At 42.7% G+C, this 24,266-nt stretch overlaps 1 protein-coding gene across 4 annotated transcripts in view; it reads left to right on the top strand.

Moving 5' to 3' along the window:
- Nucleotides 1-24,043, top strand: part of CDC42SE2 (CDC42 small effector 2) — a 98,602-nt gene extending 74,559 nt beyond the window's left edge. For all 4 annotated transcript variants that reach the window (XM_081880633.1, XM_081880631.1, XM_081880630.1 and 1 more), the window contains exons 3-5: nucleotides 17,566-17,667; nucleotides 21,874-21,990; nucleotides 23,241-24,043. In XM_081880633.1, coding sequence (XP_081736759.1) covers nucleotides 17,566-17,667; nucleotides 21,874-21,972 — 201 coding nt within the window. In that variant the 3' untranslated portion in view covers nucleotides 21,973-21,990; nucleotides 23,241-24,043. The remainder of the gene's footprint in view (nucleotides 1-17,565; nucleotides 17,668-21,873; nucleotides 21,991-23,240) is intronic.
- The last annotated feature ends 223 nt before the right edge of the window (nucleotides 24,044-24,266 follow it).

The following is a 24,266-nucleotide window of genomic DNA, read 5'->3' as shown; positions in this document are numbered from 1 at the left end:
ATGTGCTGGGCAGGGTAGATGAGGCAGAGGTCTCCCTGCACCCAGCCTAGAACAGCTCCGACAACCTCTGCTAGCATCATTCTACTGGTGAGCCCTGTCTGCTCAGCAAAAGGGCAGGCAGGTGTACGTACCCTGGGCAGGTTTTACAACAGCCACTGCTACCTGCAAAAACCCTTAAATGAGATATTGCGGGGGGGGGGGGAGTAGTGTGGTTTGTGTGTACATCCTGACATCCTTCCTTTAAGGAGCATGCTGCATTTTTTGAAATTATTTTGCTGATTTTGAAATGGGATAGGTGCTTAAAGTGGTGTGCTCCACATACACATCTGAATTTCATAACCTGCCTACAGCTGCTGAATAATCGCAAGATTGCAAAATGGCCGCCGCCTCCAGATGAAAAGTGAATCCAAGACGAAAAGTGAACAACAATATCTGAATAAGTTATTTTGCCTTCATTGGGCAGATATTTGAAGCTTTGTGTGTGCATGGGAATTGCGGTGAAAATGAAATGAGTGGTAGAAATAGTGGGCTGGACAGAGGGGAAAGGTGTTGTCACAAAGTTAGGTTCCTGGGCAATTTCTAGTCCACTTGTATGCCTTCACCTGCAGACCAATTTCAGGATTATCAGAGATTGGATACGAGTCCATTTCTTCAAGCCAGCATGAGCTAAGGAGCCATGCACAGTTGCTGAGGAGCAAGACTAGCCTGACTGATGGGCAGAGTGAGTTGTCTAGCTAAGGCAGTAGGTGCTGCGGAGTAGGAAATGTTGGCAAGGAGTTGGGAGGACAGAGCTGTGGGTACCACCTGGCTTGCCATGTGCCTCCAAAGCCTGCTTCCCTCAAGTGTGGTGGAACTATGGGATATGTTGTCCTGTCACCATCATTGAAATAAGGTTCAGCTGCCAGCCCTGTGGACTATTGTGCCTGGCAGTAAATTCCCTTGAGCTGAACCTGTTGAGGAGAAAGAGATGTGTCTCTTACTGCAATGGAGTGTTAAGGCCTGAGAGAGAACACTCTCTGGAGAACTGTTACATAAGGAAAAACTGACAGATAAACTGAAAGGAGCCCAGGACAGAGAGAGCCACCCAGAAGGAAACTGTCAAATGGATCAACAATGGTTCAGATCTGATTCACCTTTATTCAGTCTACAACTTGGCAGAAGTTCAACAGCTGTAGTTCAAGTGACTGAAACCAAGAGGCCTGCAATTTAGGGGGTCATGAATTGAGCTTTAAGAGAGAAGGGTTTAAGAGTTTAAAAAGAAATCTGAAATCATGTTAAAACAAAAAAACAAAAAAACCCTCTCCAAGCTGTGTATGCACATAAACACAGCTAAAATCCACAAACCAATTAGAAAACAAATACAGTGGTGCCCCACAAGACGAATGCCTCGCAAGACGGAAAACTCGCTAGACGAAAGAGTTTTCCGTTTTGGAGGTGCTTCGCAAAACGAATTTCCTATGGGCTTGCTTTGCAAGATGAAAATGTCTTGCGAGTTCCTGCGGGTTTTTTCCCCTTCCCCCCCTTTTTCTAAGCCGCTTATCCGCTAAGCCGATAAGCCGCTAAAAGCCGCTAACAGCCGCTAAACCGCTAATAGCGCTAATCCGCTAAGCCGTCAATGGGCTTGCTTCGCAAGACGAAAAAACCGCTAGACGAAGAGACTCGCGGAACGGATTCTTTTCGTCTTGCGAGGCACCACTGTATACATAAAACTATCCCCATAAAATATAAAAAACTTTATAAAACAGATATAGGAAACTAAATTATATGTCCAGGTACATATGTGTGTGTAACTCATTACACAGTCTGCCCCTTGTAGAACCTGTCTGCCCCTTGTAGAAGCTTTGTTGTGGTCCAGGAAAAGCAGCTCTTTCTAAAAAACAGTTTCCCACTTCTAAGTACTATAACTTGTTTCTTTTTTTCCAGTGCTTCAATCAGATGAAACAGCCACAATAACTTGTGAAGTCTCAGATCACAGTAAAGAATGACTGTGGTTGTCTGTCTGAAAAAACAATTTATTTTGATTGTTTGAAGGAGAAACACATCTGTGTTTCATAGCTATTATGTGAGGCTGTTAGGGAACCATCCGTTTTCCCTAGTAAATCTGTTGCCTAGTATCTTCCTGTGAAATATGACCGCTGTTTTGTTGTTTAGAATACGCATAAAGGTATTACTGTTCTGTCTGGTGAGAAGATTAAACAAGCACCGTTCTTAAGATAAGGGCTTAAAGTACGAGCCAGCAAGTTGACGAGGAGAAAAGCGAGGTCTTGACAGAGATAGTCAGGTTGGTGCCTTTGAGATATTTTGGACAACTCCCATCAGCTCAGCCAACATAGGCAATACAGTCGTACCTTGGTTGTCGAACGCCTTGGGACTCATACGTTTCGGCTCCCGAACAATTGAAACCCGGAAGTTTTAACAGGGAGAAATGTAAAGTATTGCACTTGGGCAAAAAAAATGAGAGGCACAAATACAAGATGGGTGACACCTGGCTTGAGAGCAGTACATGTGAAAAGGATCTAGGAGTCTTGGTTGACCACAAACTTGACATGAGCCAACAGTGTGACGCGGCAGCTAAAAAAGCCAATGCAATTCTGGGCTGCATCAATAGGAGTATAGCATCTAGATCAAGGGAAGTAATAGTGCCACTGTATTCTGCTCTGGTCAGACCTCACCTGGGTACTGTGTCCAGTTCTGGGCACTACAGTTCAAGAAGGACACTGACAAACTGGAACGTGTCCAGAGGAGGGCAACCAAAATGGTCAAAGGCCTGGAAACGATGCCTTATGAGGAACGGCTAAGGGAGCTGGGCATGTTTAGCCTGGAGAAGAGGAGGTTAAGGGGTGATATGATAGCCATGTTCAAATATATAAAAGGATGTCACATAGAGGAGGGAGAAAGGTTGTTTTCTGCTGCTCCAGAGAAGCGGACACGGAGCAATGGCTCCAAACTACAAGAAAGAAGATTCCACCTAAACATTAGGAAGAACTTCCTGACAGTAAGAGCTGTTCGACAGTGGAATTTGCTGCCAAGGAGTGTGGTGGGGTCTCCTTCTTTGGAGGTCTTTAAGCAGAGGCTTGACAACCATATGTCAGGAGTGCTCTGATGGTGTTTCCTGCTTGGCAGGGGGTTGGACTCGATGGCCCTTGTGGTCTCTTCCAACTCTATGAGTTTCCTGCAGCCAATCAGAAGCCGCACTTCGGTTTTGGAAGTCAAACAGGCTTCTGGAACGGATTCCGTTTGAGTTCCAAAGTACGACTGTAATGTCATTTGCAGTATCTGGAGAGCACCTCGTTGGCTACCCCTGCATGTGTCTAACAGCCTAGGGGTTCAATGTAAGTACCGATTCTGGTCACAACCCACCTCCCCATTTGGAGGGCTCTGGGAAAGCAGGTTTCTCCCAGTTACATTGCCATGCTAATTTCACTTCCCAAGCATTCACTTCATGTAAAAACAGACCTTCCACCCCAACTGTATTATATATAAATAGGACACATGCATGAATAAAATCCATTGGGCCTGAGCACCACATCTAGTGTGTCCCTAGAATGTCTGTTTTCTTTTTTAAGAAGTGCAATACAAAATATATTTGATTACATTTTGAGTATTTGCCTGCAAAGGGGTATGTCCACCATATTCTGCACATCTGTATTTGATGGCTGAATTATTCTTACTTTAAGGAGCACCTGAATTGTCTGTAAATCAACTGAACTACAAAATGACATGAAAACTAGAAGGAAGTTTATTCTCCTTAGTAGGCTGTGGGTTCCTGCAGAGATACTTGTTCCCTACACTGTTGCTGTTTTTTTCTGAACGCCAACTCTCTGCTTTTTTCCTTCTCAATTGGAACTGACATTTATTTGGTTGAATAGGAAGGGTTTTCATGTTGTAACTACTGACACACATCCTGTCGTGGAGCTGTAGCGTTTCATCATGTCGGTTGACCTCTCTCTAAATATTTCCTGTGCAAGTTTCAAGAGACTCAGCAAATAAAATTAAACTCCCCCCTCCCTTGTTACTACTCTTTGTTTATAAGCAGCTATCACTTTAGTAACTGCCAGTGTACTCTTTACATATTATATTTAATTTTCTGATTTCTTTTTAAAAAGTAGATATTAGGAATGTTCTTTTAGCCACAGTGACTTCTGCCCTTGTTCATTTATTACTTGGCTCCTGAGAGCCTACTTGGGTTGAGGGCAGACCTAAGGCTTTTTCTGCCAAGTTCTTGCAAGATCCTACATTCAAATAAACACAGGATCTTGAAATTCAGCTGTTAGATCCTTCTTTACAGAATCAGAATAATCTTTATTTGCATCAGCCACTAGCCATAGCAATAAAATAACATAAAATGTAGTGAAGATAGAGGTAAAAACAGCGATAGAAAATACATTTTGCAGGTTTACATCAATAATCAAATAATAGATCTTATTCTAATTGCCCCTGCTGAAAACCTTGCAGTTTTTGCTGTCACCTGATCATCCTGATCTGCTAAAATAAAGGACACAGTAGCAGTGGTTGAGCAACCAGTCATGGACAATAGTAGATGGGTAAAAACCTCACTCCTCAAATCTTTATAACGAGTGCAAGCCAGAAGCACATGAGCCACTGACTCAATACTGCCATCTCCACAGGGACATAACTGTTTTTCCAGCAGAATTTTTTGAAATAGACCCTCAAGTACAGCCAAAGGCAGTATATTCTATCTTGTGACAGTGAACGTGAGTCTGTATTTTGGAACTGTTAAGTTTTGCAAATACAGTGGTACCTCGGGTTACATACGCTTCAGGTTACATACGCTTCAGGTTACAGACTCTGCTAACCCAGAAATAGTGCTTCAGGTTAAGAACTTTGCTTCAGGTTGAGAACAGAAATCATGCTCCGGCGGCACGGCAGCAGCAGGAGGCCCCATTAGCTAAAGTGGTGCTTCAGGTTAAGAACAGTTTCAGGTTAAGTACGGACGTCCGGAACGAATTAAGTACTTAACCTGAGGTACCACTGTACAGTCATACCTTGGTTTTCAAATGCCTTGGGAGTCAAACGTTTTGGCTCCTGAACAATCAAAAACTGGAAGTAATGGTTCCAGTTCTCGAACGTTCTTTGGAACCTGAATGTCCGACGTGACTTCGGCAGCTTTTGATTGGCTGCAGGAGCTTCCAGCAGCCAATTGGAAGCTGTGCCTTGGTTCCTGAACATTTTAGAAGTCAAATGGACTTCCAGAACAGATTCCGTTCGACTTCCAAGGTACCACTATAGATCCTTCCTTTAGTGATGGAAGGGAGGACTGGCCTGGGCCTGGCAACAACTGAAGGGACCCTCATTCAATTAAGTCAATTCTGCATTATCATATTACATGTATTTTTATCCCAGGAAAAGGCTATAGAAAAACTATGCCATGTGCTAAGAGAAGTTTTAAAAATAAATAAACAAATAAAGCCAGCCTTCAGAGAACAGCTTCCATTTTTGCCATGATAAATTGCGAGGGAGCCGAAAGCATTCATAAAGATTAGCATACCTTCCCCACTGGAAACAGTTTCCAGGTTATGGTCTAGTACAGGGGTCAGCAAACTTTTTCAGCATGTGGCTGGTCCACTGTTCCTCAGACCTTGTGGGGGGGGGACTATATTTTTGGGGGGAGAAATGAACAAATTCCTATGCCCCACAAATAACCCAGAGATGCCTTTTAAATGAGGACATATTCTACTCATGTAAAAATATGCTGATTCCCGGACCATCCGCGGGCTGGATTTAGAAGGTGTTTGGGCCGGATCTAGCCCCCGGGCCTTAGTTTGCCTACCCATGGTCTAGTAGGACAATAAGTTTGGAAGGAAATCTGCAACACAAATATCATTGAGCCCTTTTAATTCCTTCGTCAGCTGGCCGGTGTTTTCAGGATGGCAACCATTTAGCACTAGTTTGAAAGGCAGCTTTCCCCTCAAAGCCAGACGCTTTGTATGTGTAGTGGAATTGCAGCCTTAAAAGCTTTATGACGGTTGCTTTCAGAAATAAAAATAGGTGCCTCCTCTGAACTCTGTGTTCATAAACCAAAATTAGTTTGACATAGTCTATTATATTTACGATTTAAAGAAATGCCTATTTTCATTTGATTAAACAATTGCCCATAAATTCAGGTTTTTACAAATTACATAGATTATTGCACGTACAGTTGACCTTAGGCAAAGAGATCTTTAAAAAAATCTTCTGCTTCCCTATTTTATAAGAAATCAATTCAACATTAAGTGTAGAAAGTACACAGGAACGTCTTTTCTGATGGGCAATTGCTGCATACAGAAGCTAAGTTTTGTGCAAATCGCAGCTAGTTACAGAAAGGTTAAAACCCCATTCTCAGGACTACTTAGGTCCTGATGAAAAACTGGGTTTCAGTGTTGACACCCCCTCCCAAAAAAAGAGCAGACAAGATTGCATGCCACACATTTAATGTAATGTATACTTTGGCCCTTAGAATTGCAGAAAACCATTAGTTGGGTTTTTTTTAATGGAACTGAGTTATTAACAGTAACTTTTTGTTGCATGAGGATCTGATAAATTGAAGTTCTAGTTTGTCTTCCTGTTGCAAAGGACTTTTATCCATGTTCATTTTATCAGAAGTAAAAGACTTGTATTAAAGGACATTATTTACCAAAGATACTTAATGGAGCTTGAGCAGAGCTTTAGAATGACAGATGAATTCTTTCCCCCTGTCATCCAGTCTAAACATGCTTCTTGAAAGAACTATTATTTTTCAGGAATCATCTGACAAATGTTTCTGTTTGTTTAAGAAGCATGCCCCAAAATTGCTAGTTTATCATGTGATGACTAAGACCACCACAACATAATGGCATAGTGGGTAAACAGTTTAGAGGCTGCATTCTTCACTTTAAAAGATTGCTAAGGTGACGGTGTGCTGAGCCAGCTAAAAAGAAAAGGAACTTTGTGATTCAGCAGAGCAACATCAGTGTGTGAGGTCTTTGCTTTCAAAGTATGATGATTAGTTTTTGTACAAAATCAGGATCTGTTTAAAGAATGACAACAAAATCCCCAACAAAAACCCAGACATCTGGCTGTAAAAGACTAGACTGCAGATTGACAATATTTGGAACAAGAGAAATACAACAGATTTCCCCCTCACCTTTAGACTAGTGGGTCAGTGACATGTTTGATCTTTGATGCTTAAAAATATAATGCTAATAATAAAAACGATACTCCTCAAAACCTCACTTCCCTTTATATGTGCATTTTGAACTGTGCTGGACCTTCTGCGTTCATTGTCATATTACTCAGGTTCCTCTGTTGCTAACTTCTCTTCCTTTTTTCCTTCAATTTTCTTTCGACTACGGGCTGCTTCTTGGTTTTTCTGCCTCTTTTATAAGTGGGTTGGGCATAGAGATGGGCTATGGGTTAGTTTTGTAATTTTTTGGTAACCTGTTTTTCAACAAAGTGATTTTCTTTATCCCTGCCCAAAGTTTTCCTGACATAACTAAACTTTCTCCCACCCACTGCCTGTGTGAGTGAAATTATATATAGGATGACAAATTTAAACTGAAGTGTGAAATCAACGTAGCTGCCATCTTACCTGGGAGTGATCCCCACTGAATTCAACAGAACTTACACACTTAGGTTTGAAGACATACATGGCTTTGTGGTGGGTCCTAACTTAGTCAAAAAAGGTAAAGGACCCCTGGACGGTTAAGTCCAGTCAAAGGTGACTATGGGGTTGCGGCGCTCATCTCACTTTCAGGCCAAGGGAGCTGATGTTTGTCCACAGACAGGTCATATGGCCAGCATGACTGAACTGCTTCTGGCGCAACGGAACACCGTGATGGAAGCCAGAGCGCATGGAAACACCGTTTACAATTTAAAAGGGATGCAGGTAGCGTTGTGGTCTAAACCACTGAGCCTCTTGGGCTTGCTGTTCAGAAAGTCAGCGGTTTGAATCCCTGTGATGGACTGAGCTCCCATTGCTCTGTCCCAGCTCCTGCCAACCTAGCAATTCGAAAGCATGCCAGTGGGTTTGAGCCCCACATTTGGCAAAAGATTCCTGAATTATAAGGGGTTGGGCTAGATGACCCTCATGGTCCCTCCCAAACTCGATTCTCTGATTCTCTGATTCCATGAAACCAATATCCCCCCTCCCCTGGGTTCCGTCTATTCATGAATATCTACCTTTCACACATCACATTTGTGAACATGCATACACCATTCTGCCTAAAGCACATTTGAAACCCCCCATGTACTCACACAAACATATACCAGCTGACATCCAAAAAGATGACATCCAATCACATTCATGCCCTGGCTTCATTCCACAAAGATCCACTGGCTTCTGTTGACTGTCTTCCAAAGATGAACTTTCATCAGCCGACATCCACAAACATCAGTCTGCTTTAGCCTTGTAGCCTCCACTGACTTCCAAATCCAAATGCCACTAGCTTTCATCCACCAATATCTGCCAGCTTCTCTAAGGTCCATCATGAGACGTCCACCAGCTTCCAACCACAGATACCAGCAGCCTCCAAGCAAGCAAACTTACCTTATTATCACTCCCTAGCATCCCACTGCCAGAGGATTGCCTCCTTCCTTTCACCAGTTTGCCTCCTGCAAGTGGAAGAAACCTGGGCAGTGATGTGTCCTGCTGGAAATAGAAAAGGGCTTTCCCCTTGGCCTGCCTGTATATCCACACAGTTGCCAAGTGCTTTTGTGACATCACAAGAAACCCACAGCCAATGGCAACAGCTGGGGAGGCATCATCTTCATTGCTTTGAGCCTCACAATGGTGGGTGGACCTATCAGTGATTGTGTGCTTGTTTGTTTGGGATGTGGGTGGTGTTGTGGTCTAAAGCACTGAGCCTCTTGGGCTTGCCAATCAGAAGGTCAGCAGTTTGAATCTTTGTGATGGGGTGAGCTCCTGTTGCTCTATCCCAGCTCCTGCTAACCTAGCACTTTGAAATGGGTACCACTGTGGTGGGAAGGTAAATGGCGTTTCTGTACGCTCTGGTTTCTGTCATGGTGTTCTATTCTGCCAGAAGCGGTTTAGTCCTGCTGCCTACGTGACCCGGAAAGCTGTCTGTGGACAAACGCTGGCTCCCTTGGCCTGCAAACAAGATGAGCCCTGCAAAGCCATAGTCTCCTTTGACTGGACTTAACCATCCAGGGGTCCTTTACCTTTACCTTTTACTTAGTCACTTCATTGACTTTGTCTGAAGGATTTGCAAGACTCTTCATTGCAAAAGACTTCCCCTCTGTAAATTCATTAACTTTGAAATGGAACATGCAGGGAATGTAATAGATTTCTAAATATCTGTTGATGGCTGAGATATGCACATCTTTTGTGTGCTGTGTAAAGTATATCTTCGTGTCAGTGGACATGAAAATGAACTGCGATCAACTTCAGTGGACCATCAAAGTGAAAGTGAATATTGAAACAGAAGGTGACATAGTTTATGCATCCCACTCCTATTCGCGTTTGATTATTATGGCTTTCTCCAAAGAATCCTGAAACATGGTTTGGTGACCTCAGTTAGATTTCCTAACTCTCCAACCTACAGCTCCCAGGGTTCCCCATGGAAGCAGGAATGGCTATTAGTTTGTCTGTAGCATAAAATGCTCTAAGCATGGTATGGAAAGGACGAGTGCAGTGCATGTGTTCTCTGCAGAAGTTATTTTCCACCTGAATACCTCTGCTTAATGTGCTTCACCTAGTGGGTCATTGGCATCAGTTTTCTAGGTAGCAATTACACTGTTGATGCTCCTGCACTTCATCCTTTGGCAGAAGATAAGGGAGGTAAACTAGAAATGTAATAAGAAGAGTTGTCTTCTGAAAGACACAGAAATAACTGAGAAATAGAAAAAGGGTTGATGAAAATGAGCGAGGCAAGTAAAAGCATGAAGAAAAGTTCATGCTGAGGTTATACAGAAGATTTGATACTGCTAATTAGATAAATAATCCAGCCGCCCATCATAATCCTTTGAAAGTTAGATGCATCTAATTGAACCATGTCTGTATTTGCAGCAGTTAGCAATTAAAATGCTGAAAACAAACTTTCGAATCCTTCATGACTCTTTTTCCCCATTGTATGTTTGGAAGAAAGGGTGGGGTGAGAGAGATATAGCTTTGACAGGACAGTGTTTACCTGGCTCAAGCGATGGACTGTAGAACATATTTTATTTTTCATCAAAGCTGCAATTTGGCAAGTATTTGAAATGTTAAAATCTATAAAGGGGGCGGGGTTAGGCAGGTAAGTAGGTAAATAATTACATTAAGAGCTGCCCCTCACATTCTGAATTTCCTACACAGGTATTGCTTGTGGGTAGAAAATGTGATGCTGTACATGTATTGCCCTTGTAACTTCCCACAGAGGAAAACGGTCTTGTTTTAAGTGGCGCTGAAAGAAAGGGAAAGAGTGGGAGTGAAAAGGATACAGAAGCACATTTGATATATATATATATGTATATATACACACACACACAGAGAGAGAGAGATACTAGATCCTATGCATATTCTAGCAGTGCTCTGTGGGGGTGTGACGTTTGTGTTTAGCAGCTTTAAAACGGAACAACTTCAACTAGTGCCTCGGTTGCCATAGTAACTGGGGCCTGTATTTTCAAAGGTTCGCCCCATGTATGGGTAGAGAAATTGTCAAAAAAGAGAAGGCGATGACTTGCAATATGGCATGACTCCATGTTTTGAAAAGAAATTTCACTGGGAAGACATCTCACCTCCCACCCCCAATTTTGATCCCAAACAAGTGTCTGAATTAACAGTTTTTGCACGGGATCATGCAGGTTGGGGTTACACAGCATGGCCAGTTGCCCCCCCCCAAAAGAGGACATGAATCACACACATACATAAAAGGGAATCAAAGAGAACACCGATTTGTTTTTGCAAGTGGTAGTAGCTATAAACCACAGGATCATGTAGAGGTAATAACAGGAATAGGTTCTCACATTAAGCCCACTAGGTTCTGTAGCATCTAGACTCAGAACCTGGTTGAAGGCCATAGCTCAGTGGCCCAGGTTGAGCCCTTGATGTCTTCAAGTAGAGCTGGAAAAGACCGCTGCTGAACTAGATGGTCTGACTTGATATAAGCAGTTTCTTGTTTTCATAATATAGCCAATGGGGTGGGGACAGGTTATGAAACCCTTATTTCCAAGATGATTGTTGGCAGTGGAATGCCCAGGGGATTCTTCTTCTTCTTCTTCTTTGGCGATAACTCTTAGCCGAGTAAGATTGTCTTCCATGAACACGCTCTTAACAGTGAGTCCGTAAGTGACTATGGAGGCCAATTCTGGATCCACACGTCCTTCCACAGTGGGGACATAGGTTTCCAGGCGGGAGTTGATCATGGTGAGGGTTTGCCAAACATGGCTTCCTCTTAGCACGTTTCTCATCTTGAGTTTGAGCGTCTTCAAAGCCCATGACACCTTTAGTTAAGGCTGTTCTTCAACTGGAGCGCTCGCAGGCCAGTGTTTCCCAGTTGTCTGTGTGTATACTACATTTTTAAAGATTTGCCTTAAGAGAGTCTTTAAACCTCTTTTGTTGACCTCCAGCTTTCCATTTTTAAGTTTTGAACAGAGTTGTTGCTTTGGAAAATGATAATCAGGCATCTGAACAACATGACCAGTCCAACAAAGTTGATGTTGAAGAATCATTGCTTTGACACTGGCAATCTCTGCTTCTTCAGTGTCTATAGCACAGACCAAACTTCAATTCAGAGAACTGCCTGCTTTTGTGATCTCAGTGTTCATTTGAATCTTAGCCAAAACCACACAAAAACCTGTGAATGATAGATCCGTGCAGATGCTTAAATGCCTTTAATGGTGAGAAACATATGCATCTTCGTTAACAATTCTACTGTCAGGCTGTTTAGGGGAAGTCTCTTCAGTCTGACTCATCAGTGCAGACTGAGGGGAGATGGGAGAGGGGGTTATAAGTGACTGTGAAGGGCAATTCTGGATCCACACGTCCTTCCATGGTGACCCAGGGGATTATGACTGTCCTATCTAGAGCATAGGGACACGGGTGGTGCTGTGGGTTAAACCACATAACCTAGGGCTTGCCTATCAGGTCGGCTGTTCAAATCCCCGCAACGGGGTTAGCTCCCATTGCTCGGTCCCTGCTCCTGCCAACCTAGCAGTTTGAAAGTGCATCAAACTGGAACGTGTCCAGAGGAGGGCAACCAAAATGGTCAAAGGCCTGGAAACGATGCCTTATGAGGAACGGCTAAAGGAGCTGGGCATGTTTAGCCTGGAGAAGAGGAGATTAAGGGGTGATATGATAGCCATGTTCAAATATATAAAAGGATGTCACATAGAGGAGGGAGAAAGGTTGTTTTCTGCTGCTCCAGAGAAGCGGACACAGAGCAATGGTTCCAAACTACAAGAAAAAAGATTCCACCTAAACATTAGGAGGAACTTCCTGACAGTGAGAGCTGTTTGACAGTGGAATTTGCTGCCAAGGAGTGTGGTGGAGTCTCCTTCTTTGGAGGTCTTTAAGCAGAGGCTTGACGACCATATGTCAGGAGTACTCTGATGGCGTTTCCTGCTTGGCAGGGGGTTGGACTCGATGGCCCTTGTGGTCTCTTCCAACTCTATGATTCTATGATTCTATGATTCTAAGTGTAAGTAGATAAATAGGTATCGCTCTGGTGGGAAGGTAAATGGCATTTCCATGCGCTGCTGTGGTTCGCCAGAAGTGGCTTAGTCATGCTGGCCACATGACCCAGCATGTATGCCGGCTCCCTCGGCCAATAAAGCGAGATGAACGCCGCAACCCCAGAGTCATCCGCGACTGGACCTAATGGTCAGGGGTCCCTTTACCTTTACCTTTATCTAGAGAATAAGTATACATGCTACGATAGCAAGATAATTGTGTTTGTGAAATTCGCCCCCATGAGAAAGTGATGGCCACCAGTCAGTCACAGGTGAGCAGAGTGTTCTTGGGCTTCCTGTTCTGCTTCTGGGCTTCCTGTGGGCATCTGGTTTGTCAGTGTGGCAACAGGATGCTGGACTAATTGGGCTTTGGCCTAATCCAGGAGGACCCTTTGGTTATCTGAGCCTCTTGGGCTTGCCAATCAGAAGGTCAGCGGTTCTAATCCCCGTGGTGGGGTGAGCTCCCGTTGTTCGGTCCCAGCTCCCACCCACGTAGTAGTTTGAAAATACGTCAAGTGCAAGTAGATAAATAGGTACCACTCTGGTGGGAAGGTAAACAGTGTTTCCGTGTGCTGCTCTGGTTCACCAGAAGCGGCTTAGTTATGCTGGCCACATGACCTGGAAGCTGTCTACGGACAAACGCCGGCTCCCTTGGCCAGTAAAGCGAGCTGGGCACCACAACCCCAGTCGTCTACGACTGGACCTAACGGTCAGGGGGTACCTTTACCTTTTAACTTTAGGCTGATTTTCCTCTGGGTCAGCAAGGGGAAATGTCTGGAAGACACCTCTAGCTGTGTGCTAGAAGTACCGTATTTTTCGCTCTATAAGACACACTTTTCCCCTCCTAAAAAGTAAGGGGAAATGTCTGTGTCTCTTATGGAGCGAATGCAGGCTGCACAGCTATCCCTGAAGCCAGGAGAACGAGAAGAATCGGTGCGCACCGATCCCTCTTGCTCTCCTGGCTTCGGGGATAGCCGCCTGAAGCCTCCTGAGCGCAGCGGGAGTGCTCCCGCTGCACTCAGGAGGCTTCACGTTGCTTTCATTGAAGCCAGGAGAGCAAGAGGGATTGATCCCTCTTGCTCTCCTGGCTTCGCTTTGCAAGAGAGCCGCTGCACAGCTTTCCCTCTCTCTGTAGTGCCCCTTCAGTGAAGCGGCAGGAGGAACAGAGCCTCTTCCATTTCTCCTGCCGCTTCGCTGAAGGGGCGCTGCGCAGAGACGAAAAGCTGCGAAGTGTCCCCTCAGCGAAGCGGGAGGAGAAACGGAGCCCCTTCCGTTTCTCCTCCTGCTTTGCTGGAGAGGCACTGAGCAGAGAGGGAGAGAACATTTTTTTTCTTGTTCTCCTCCTCTAGAACTAGGTGCGTCTTATGGTTGGGTGCATCTTATAGAGCGAAAAATACGGTACTCTCTTGACATTAGAGCTGGGCAATATATGGTTTTCAGCATTGTGATATATTTCCAGCTAAACCTGGTGATATACTGATATATCACGATATCTGAATTAAGGATGGCGCTATGTAGAGGCATTGGCTGGCTGCATGGTTTTCCCCGCATTGCATTTTTTGCACACGCACACAAAACAGTGATTTGCAATATATTGCCAGATCAAAATTATGAAACTGATATCACGATAGGGGCTTGAAAACGGTTTTGGATTATATATTGATATATCGCCCAACCCTACTTGGCCTTAGCTTCAATAGCATAATATTGTGTGGATTGTTATTTTTTAAGCCGCTCTCCTTTGTCCTCTCCCATTTGACAGGTTCCTCGATAACATTCTCTTGAAGTGGCTAAAATGGAGAATAGGATGGGGGTGCAATCTTAAGCCCTGAAAAAAAAGTAAATTCCATTGACATTGATGGGGTCTGCATACAAGTACATGTGTTTAGGATTATAGGGCCAGCAGTCTTGTTTTTGTTTTGTAGATCTGGCATGTTTTGAGATACTTAACATTCATGTAAAGGAGTCCAGAAATCCTGGTGTGTTAGTTATCCGGAATAAGTGGGGGGCCTGGGAGAAGGGCATGTGTGTTGTGGGCTCGAGTTCATTCCAAACATATTTTGCTTTTATGGGCTATGGCCCATGATGTATTCTCAGCTGTGGCTTTGATTTGCAGTGACTCAACTGGGGCAGTGTTTGGACAGCAAAAAAATCCTGCTGATGAGACGTGTAAACTCCCACCCAGAGCTCTAGGTGGTCTTGCCATCTCATCACATACCAAGAGTAGGAGGATACTGAGCCCTTTAAATATGTGACGGAGAGCAGGTTTATAGGGCCAGCAGTGAAGGGCTCAAGAAAACTCTTCAGGGCAATTGCATAATGTTAATTTTTTTTGGCTCTTAAAAAAAGAAATACATGCCTAGAATTAGCTATTTGATTCTGCTTCACGGATAGGTATGAGAATATTTTGTATGTTGGAATGAAGATTACTAAACCGAGATTTCAATTCCATCTTGCTAAACAGATTTCAAAACAAAAACAAAACTTAGAGGGCAAATCCAGTGTTAAGTTGTTAGAAAACAACTTATGGTAATTCTGTGCTGACACTGTAGGGTGACCTCACCACACAGCATAAGAATGCCGCGTTTGCTTGATATTAGGAATAACATGATATTTGGCTCCATCTTAGAAAAAATGGAAGTCACGGGAGATTAAAGTTTAATACACTATGCTTTCTCAAAGAGAGCAAGCTGTTCAAATAGGTGTGTTAAGTGGTAATTAAACAAAGAAATTAGCTGTGATCCTTTAGTTAAAAACATGATGATGATGTACCAGTATTCTTCTTACCTTGATAAAAGTGCCATGGGTGCAAACATAAAATGACTACCAAACACAAAAAAACCTACTCCATACCCAGTGAGTGCAATCACAAAAAGTCCTAGTAAATATCTAGTTCAGACAAGGAATTATCATGCATCAAGTGAAAGCAGATTAAACATATACATACAACAGGTTTTCCCCCGGACACATGATAATGATGATGATGATGATGATGATTTATTTGTACCCCACCCATCTGACTGGGTTGTCCCAGCCACTCTGGGTGGCTTCCAACATACATAAAAATGTAATAAAACATTAAATCTTAAAAAGCATAAGATTCCTGTTTTTCTTTTTAAACTCTCCTCTATGCTCAACAGTTGAGGACCTCTTTTCGTCAGCCCTTTGGCAAGTTACAGACTTGTATAGAATATGTATAGAAGGAGAAAGGAACGGAGCCAGGCACAAGAGGAACATTTGATCTAGATTATAAACAGAGTACAGAGGGATGCGGGTGGCACTGTGGGTTAAACCACTTGGGCTTGTCAATCAGAAGGTTGGCGGTTCAAATCCCTGCGATGGGGTGAGCTCCCGTTGCTCAGTCCCAGCTCCTGCCAACCTAGCAGTTTGAAAGCACATCAAAGTGTAAATAGATAGTCACCGCTCCGGCAGGAAGGCAATCTCTCTCGCCCTGACCTAGCCACTGTGATCCATGCGACGGTCACCTCCAGACTGGATTATTGTAACTCGCTCTACGTGGGGCTGCCCTTAAGACTGACCCAGAAACTCCAGCGGGTGCAGAATGCCGCGGCGAGACTCCTTATGGGGTCTTCGCTGCGAGATCACATTCAACCGGTACTATACCAGCTGCACTGGCTCCCGGTGGAGTACAGGATCAGGTTTAAGGTGCTGGTTTTAACCTTTAAAGCCCTATACGGCCTAGGACCCTCGTACCTACGGGACCGCCTCTCCTGGTATGCCCCACAGAGAAACCTACGGTCTGCAAATAATAACATCCTCAAGGTCCCAGGCCTCAGAGAGGTTAGGCTGGCCTCAACTAGAGCCAGGGCCTTCTCGGCTGCGGCTCCAATCTGGTGGAACGCTCTGTCACAAGAGACTAGGGCCCTGCGGGACCTGACATCCTTCCGCAGGGCCTGCAAGACAGAGTTGTTCCACCAGGCCTTTGGTCAGGGCGCAGCCTGACTCCCTCCTCTGGCAACCTGCTTAGAATCTTGCTTAATTAGTTGCCATTAATTTGATTTTAATTGATTTTTATAATGTAATATTTTTAGAATGTGTGAATATCTGATTGTTTGATTGTTGATTGTTGTTAGCCGCCCTGAGCCCGGCTTCGGCTGGGGAGGGCGGGATATAAATAAAATTTATTATTATTATTATTATTATTATTATTAAACGGTGTTTCCGTGTGCTGCTCTGGTTCGCCAGAAGCAGCTTAGTCATGCTGGCCACATGTACGCCAGCTCCCTCGACCAATAAAGCAAGATGAGCACTGCAACCCCCGAGTCAGCCACAACTGGACCTAATGGTCAGGGGTCTCTTTACTTTTATAAACAGAGTTAGAATTTGACTCCTCCTTGATATACCTTTGCTGACTCCTGTCTTGCACACGCATCTTATACTTGCACTTATAAACAATTACAAAGAAATTAAGTTATGAAATATGGACCACGGAGAAGTCAGCTACCCAAATGTGATACAAAGAATGAGGACACCAGGAGTGTGCCTCATCTCTGGAAAAGTATATGAATTGACCTAGATGGCTTATAGAGGCAATGTGAGCCGTTTAAAAACACACCATGGATTGTGCTTTCAAGCAAGAAGATGAGTTCTGAACTAAAATGCATTAAACTCTTTGCAAGCAGTTAAAAGCAGTGCTTTTTTCTGGGGGTACACAGGGGTACGCATACCCCTAAACATTTTGTGAATCTTTGCACTTCTTGTGTATTTATTTTTCCCGATTTGAACTTTAAAATGGTGATTTTCTTGAGTCAAAAAGAGAGTACCCCTAAACATTTTTTTTTAGAAGGAAAAAAAGCACTGATTAAGAGTAAGTTTCCAGTTGCATTTATTATTCGGCTCATGCTTCATATTTAAACCTTATTTGCCTTTGAATGAAACTGGTGTCTTTTTCTCCCCTTTCAGAAAAGACGGCGGCGAATCGATCGGAGTATGATTGGTGAGCCAACAAACTTTGTTCACACAGCTCATGTAGGTTCAGGAGATCTCTTTAGTGGAATGAATTCGGTAAGTTTTTGCCAGGAATCCTGCAACATTTTATTTTATTTTTCCAGCTTTTTTCTTTTCTTTATTACATTTATTTACATTTTATACATTTTTTTGACAAAGTAATAAACATAAATAAAGAAGAAAAATGTGCACCCCACCGCCGAGACCATTCCATGGTAACTATCCAACCTCCCAAAATTTCAACACCTTGCGATGGTTTGACCCCTTTCCCTTTTAAAAGTACAAATTCTACAAACACCCTCCATATCTCCTCAAAATAATTTCTCCCACATATTCCCTGTCTTGCCTTAATGGCACATGTTAATTTATCATTAATAGCTATATCCCACACCTCTTTATACCATTCTTCCATTTTATATTCCGCTTGGCCCTTCCACTTCCTAGCTATAATAATGCATGCAGCTGTCAATAAATTTGTGAGTAAGTCCTTCATAGCCTGTGAACCTTGCACCCCATCCCTGCAGCATTTTAGACTGTATCCTTGAATATCTATATATCCTAAAACATTAAACAATTTAGATTTGTGGTGTAGTCCACCCTACACTAAAGATTAGAGATGTGACGTAAAATATTGCTTCAATTTTTTTTACAAGATGACACAGATGCTCAATTACTTATATTTTAATGCCAAAAATAGGTTGGATGCCTTTTGGCCACGCCATTTTGCAGCTCTTACGAGGCAGTATATATTCAGGAGGGCAGGAGGGAATGGATGAGTACTGGGAAAAGAAGTAGAAAGGAAAACTCAAAGGTGCAAAGGAATTGGTTAACTTATTCAAGCATCACCATTTGTAATTAGTTAAAGAAGTCTTCTTCACGGGCAGCTAGAAAACAAATACAGTGGTACCTCAGTTTTCAAATGTAATCCATTCCGGAAGACCGTTCAACTTCCAAAACATTCGAAAACGGAAGCATTTATTTCTGGATGCATTTACTTATGGAAAACTCAATATGGAAGCCACGTGGCACGTTCGACTTCCAAAAAGCATTCGAAAACCGAAGCAGTTACTTCCGGGTTTTTGGCATTCGAAAACCGAAACGTTCAACTTCTGAGACGTTAGAAAACCGAGGTACTACTGTATATATTTACAGTGTAATTGTGCTTGTGTTTGAATAAGTTTATATATAGGACTGTAGCCTTGGTGTATCCTATTAAGAAAATTATGGATTCATTTATACCTTTAACACACCAGCATATCAAATATAAGAGTATTGTAGCTGATTCACTCAAATGAATAATATCAGAAAGCCTGTAACACAGACAACCTAAATGGCATATTATAGATTGTTTCAAAGTAAGGGGGGGTAAACAGTGTTAGAAGCATAATATCACTTCTCTTTTCAGAACATTTGTAGTGTTGTCTAGTAAACAGAAAATGTTGTACTTTCTCCCCAAGAAGATGTCAGTCTGTAATAAAAAATGCATGTTAGAACACAGACAGCTTCAGCTTCCTTCTTGCAACCCAAAATGCTCTTTCCTATATCCCTTTTATTGTACAAGAAACTCTTGTTATCATTTTTTTAATAGGCGCAAATCTGCCATGTAAAAATGTATGCTAACTAGTTTCTTCAAAGGAAAGGCTGAAACTGTTTCTTGAAAGGCCAAAATGTGTGTTTGCCTGCAGCTAGCTATCTAACTGTACAAGAAAAAAACCTAGGAGCTGCTAATGAAGGAAAATAACGCTCACCACTGATAAAATTAACATATCAGCTGTTCTAAAATTCTTTGATTGGCATGACCTTTGAAATATCCTGGGGAAAACTTGGATAGCCCTAGCTAGAAATCCCTAAAGTCACACATTCGTATGTTAACATAGTTCACTAGAAGCAAGAATCAAAAGAACTCACATCTTCACTGAGGAAGGCCAGAGATGGTGTTTGCAAACCTAGAATTGAGATGAATAATTGAGGTTTAGGCTGCACATATTGGAGGGCAGGTTTGGCTGTTAACTTGCTGCACAAGCACAGAGGGAACAAACTCGCTGTGTTTTTTGTTCCGCCAGGACAGCACTATATTTAAAATGCATTAAAGGTGTTTACAAGGTTGGAGAAATCCCTGTCCATTCCTTATATGGATTTGGAGTTTCTGTGAAGGCATGGGGAATGAGCTGCATTGAAGTTACAGATCCAAATGCCCTTAAATCGGTGTTCTCTTTATCATCTCCTCATTTCATGCTGCTTGGGGATCTGAGCTCCCAGAATACATATTTCAATTTAAAAAATTGCAAAAATAAAGAGAATTTTAAATTTCACCTTACAAAAAGGGGCATACTAATATCTGATTTTAAAATCTGAATTCTTGCATTTTTAAAATAAATTATGCATGTACAATATTATTATGACTTCATGCTAAGCTGTTTTGCGTTTTTATTGCACACATAACTTTTTCCCAATTTTCCCAAATAAGTTTGTTCTCCCTAAAGGTTGTTTTGATTCATGGCTTACAAATCACAGTAATAAATGCCATTTTCTTATATTATTATGGATAAGCGTTTCAAAACATTTTTGTCTCTGTCTATTTCGTCCTAGAAGAATTTATTTCACCTAACAGAATTGATATGTTAACATTCCGCTTAAATAAATCTCCTGTTAAGAGAGTAAGAGATGAATCAGTTGGAAGAAAACATGGATCTTTTTTGCATAGCTATGTATACATCTATTTTTAAGACATCTGTTACAGTGCATACATCCTGTATAAGAAAATTTGGACTCTTATATGATATTCACAATTCTATTTGTCTCTCCTAAAAAGAAAAACATTTTCTGTTTCTAAGCTATGTTTATAATTCAAGATCACACATGTATATCAGCTGCAACATCAAACGATGTACAAAACACTAATCCCATGCTGCAGCTTCGAGGGACCAAAGGTCCCTTCATATGTTACTCACACAAAGTGGTGATCATGTGATCACACAGTTCCCCCTGGCCCTGATGTCCAGGCATTAGGCATGAGAACCCCCACGACGGGGTGAGCTCCCGTCGCTCTGTCCCAGCTCCTGCCAAGCTAGCAGTTCAAAAGCATGCCAGTGCAAGTAGAAAAACAGGTACCACTGTGGCGGGAAGGTAAATGGCATTTCCATGCGCTCTGGTTTCCATCACAGTGTCCCGTTGCGCCAGAAGCGGTTTAGTCCTGCTGGTCACTTGACCTGGAAAACTGTCCGTGGACAAACACCAGCTCCCTCAACCTGAAATTGAGATGAGCTCTGCAACCCCATAGTCGCCTTTGGGGACAGCATTGGTTTAGTAAAGAGATATTATTCTCCTTATGGAAACTAAACAACTAGTAAAAGTGCTATCCATGTCAAATGTGTTAAAATACCAGAAAACCTACCGTCTAGGAATGAACTTGTGTTAAATCGTGTCCTCCCTTAAAGAGGGCACGTGTTGTGGTGAGACCTGGACAACTGACCCCCTGTGTTGTGGGTGGGTACATTTGATCAGCCACAACACCCGATTGGTAGGTCCCCCGAAGTTGGGTATAATCTGGCCAATGGGACGCAGTCCAAGCGGTTCGAGGGACTTATTTATGCCCATGCACGTGACCCAGAGCTTCCTCTTTCGGCACATGCATTCGGAACACCCGCCCACCTCTCCCTACTTTTAGGGTTTGTTGCGCTTGACCTTGCTATGCCGTCATGTGTCGTCTGTCATTGGGACGGGGCACGGCAGGAATTTTCCCCACTTGGCTGATTGGCTGTTGCCATTTGGGTTTCGCCTGCCGCGTAGCAAATTGTCACAACTTGTAAGGTTGCGGATAGGCTCTGGTTCAGGTGATAGGGATGGGAGAACGCTCTCGCCATCCCTATGTGAAGGGTATTCCGCTAAAGGAATCCGGGGACTCGATGGTTTGGTCAACCCCTGTGAAGGGGCTGTGCCCGTGCCTGAATCCAGGGAGACATTTGGGTGGCAGAGTTAGCCCGTTCTCGGCTTTCCGCTTATCCAGGTGTTCACCCTTGGCTAACCTATGCTGGTGTCCTGGGTCAGCGCTACCTGCATGGCAGGGAGCTAGTCGAACCAGAGCCTATGCAACCAGTTACTTTCTGTAATCAATAAAGTTGTGGCCTAATTTCTGACAAAAACCAAAATTTGAGTCAAGTATGAATTTATTTTAGGGGGAGGTTTCTGTGTCTGAACTTGAAAGTCCACCAGTTCATGGCTGATCGTACCCCTTTCTTTCCTACCCTTTCCCTGTATGTCTAGGTGAGTTCAATTCAGAACCAAATGCAGTCCAAAGGAGGCTATGGAGGAGGAATGTCTGCAAATGTTCAAATGCAGCTTGTAGATACAAAGGCGGGATAACCGTGGGACATACTTTGAGTGAGTATTACAGAATTTGCAAGCACTATTGCAGACTTTTCTCTGCTAGTAACAGAAAAGAAGCTGCTGTGCTCCTTTTAAGCGATTCTCTGTAAATAGCTTGTTCGTTATATTTGCCGCTAGCCCAGGAGCCTGATGCAAGAAATATGTGCCTGCAAATGTGTGTTAGGTATTATGCAATGAGCGATAAGATCAAGTACTTCCAGTACCAATTATGAGAAAGAGATTTTGTTTGACTGATTTCGCACACTCGTCCGCCAGGAATTAGCTTTAGACCTTTGGCGCTCATCTTTGTAGGAATTGTTGGCCCCTGAAGTTCTCAATGGTACCAAAATGGGAACAGTTAAATTGCAGAGAAGGGGGAACATCACAGTTAAAGCATGATTGCATAAATAGAGCATGCAAGCATTTTTTTATTTCTGATAGCAGTAGGTGGTTTCATCAAACAATCTCTTAAGTTCCTTAGTTCCCTGCTCCCACACATGGTTTCCTGCTGCTGCTGGAGGATAGGAAACACACATTGTAATGATGTCTCAACGTGAGATGAAATTTGCGCTATGTGTCACAGTTTGAGAGAACACAGCCTATGGCTGCCATGTTCAGTGGTAGCTGCTTGCAAGCTACATTTCCTTCTTTTCCCACTTTTTATTCATTCTTTTATTTCTATTTTATGCATTTATTTACATTTTATACACTTTTTTTTTTTACAAAGTAATAAGAATAAATAAACCCCACCACCAAGACCATTCCATTGTAACTATCTAGCCTCCCAAAATTTCAGCACCTCTTCCAATGATGGTTTGACCCCTTTCCCTTTTAACAGTACAAATTCTACAAACATCCTCCATATCTCCTCAAAATCATTTCCTCTGTATATTCCCCGGCTTACCTTAATGGCACATGTTAATTTAGCATGAATAGCAATATCCCACATCTCTTTATACCATTCTTTCGTTTTATATTCTGCTTCCCCCTTCCACTTCCTGGCTATCATCATTTGTGCGGCTGTCAATAAATTTGTGAGCAAGTCCTTCATAGGCTGCGAACCTTCAACCGCATCGTAGATTGATAATAGTGCTGCCTCTGGAACTTTGGTCAACTTTACCCCAGTAATTTCTGTTATATATATTTTTACATATTTACACCCCTACCACATGTGAACATAATTCCGCAAGCTACATTTCTGCCCTCGTTCTGAGAATGTCTTGTTTGTCTTCTTACTCATTCATTGCTCTGTTTTTCCCCCACAGATCCTTGTGAATATCTGTACCTTCTTTCCTGTGTTCCTCTATGCCTTGGTGACTGCTTCCTGTGCTCATGAGAGAAGTTGATGGTTCATCACCCACCCCTTGTGATTATGCCGTTGAAACATTCCTTTTCTGCTGTGAGGGTGGCATTTATCAGACTGGTCTTGTCATGCTTTTCAAGTGGCAAGCTTACATCTCACTGCTACCAAAACATCTGTGGACATGTATTGGTTGGTTGAGTTGTTCTTTGGGGGACATTTTTAGTCTATTCTCAGCATTTTAAAACAACATTTCTAAGCGATCGAAACATGTAGTTTGGTGTTGGGTTGACCTCTTTATTTGTACTCCCTCTGCAAGGCCTCGTTTATGGCATTCTCATCGGTTGGTTGTGGTTTTTTTTAATCCTTATTTCCTTTTCTGTGATTAGAAGCAAGCAAGTTCCTATTAATATGTTGAACCTGTCATTGTTAATATAATTTTATTATTTTTTAGGGAAAAGGTCTGGGACCTGCAAGCACAATGATCATTTCACACAGTCAGAAATCAGCAGAGTATATGAGCGCATGCTTTGTGAATTTGCTTGGTATGGTGGCCTGTTGGGTGCCAAAAACATTTTTTTTTTTAATGCTTGTTCTTTCAGATGGATGATATTATTGCTGATTAAAAAGTTTTGCAATGGCACCAGATCATGCTAATCTCTCTGGGGGAAAAGGTCTTGTATCTGTTAGCTGCTTTGGAAATACATCGTCTTAGGTTTTGATCCAGCTGATCTTGAAATAATAAAGAGAGCTTGCATTCATAAGGCATCTTGTTGTAAATGTTCAGTATATTTATTTGAAAGAGCTGACCTCAAGATTGTAACCCGGTGTAGTAACGTACATACTAAATGTTGTGGTTGCGCTTTTGTCTGGTTAAAGAGGCATTGTTATGTTGGCTGCTTTTTTCTTTTCTCTCTCCCCCCACTTTTTTTTTTTAAAAAAAAGCTTAATTTTAGGCCATTCCGGCATTGCCAGTAGCAGCATGTTGAAC

This window comes from Podarcis erhardii (assembly GCF_964252035.2).
Source record: "Podarcis erhardii genome assembly, chromosome: 11".
Classification (NCBI taxonomy): Eukaryota; Metazoa; Chordata; class Lepidosauria; order Squamata; family Lacertidae; genus Podarcis; species Podarcis erhardii.
This window is presented reverse-complemented; position numbering and strand designations above follow the sequence as displayed.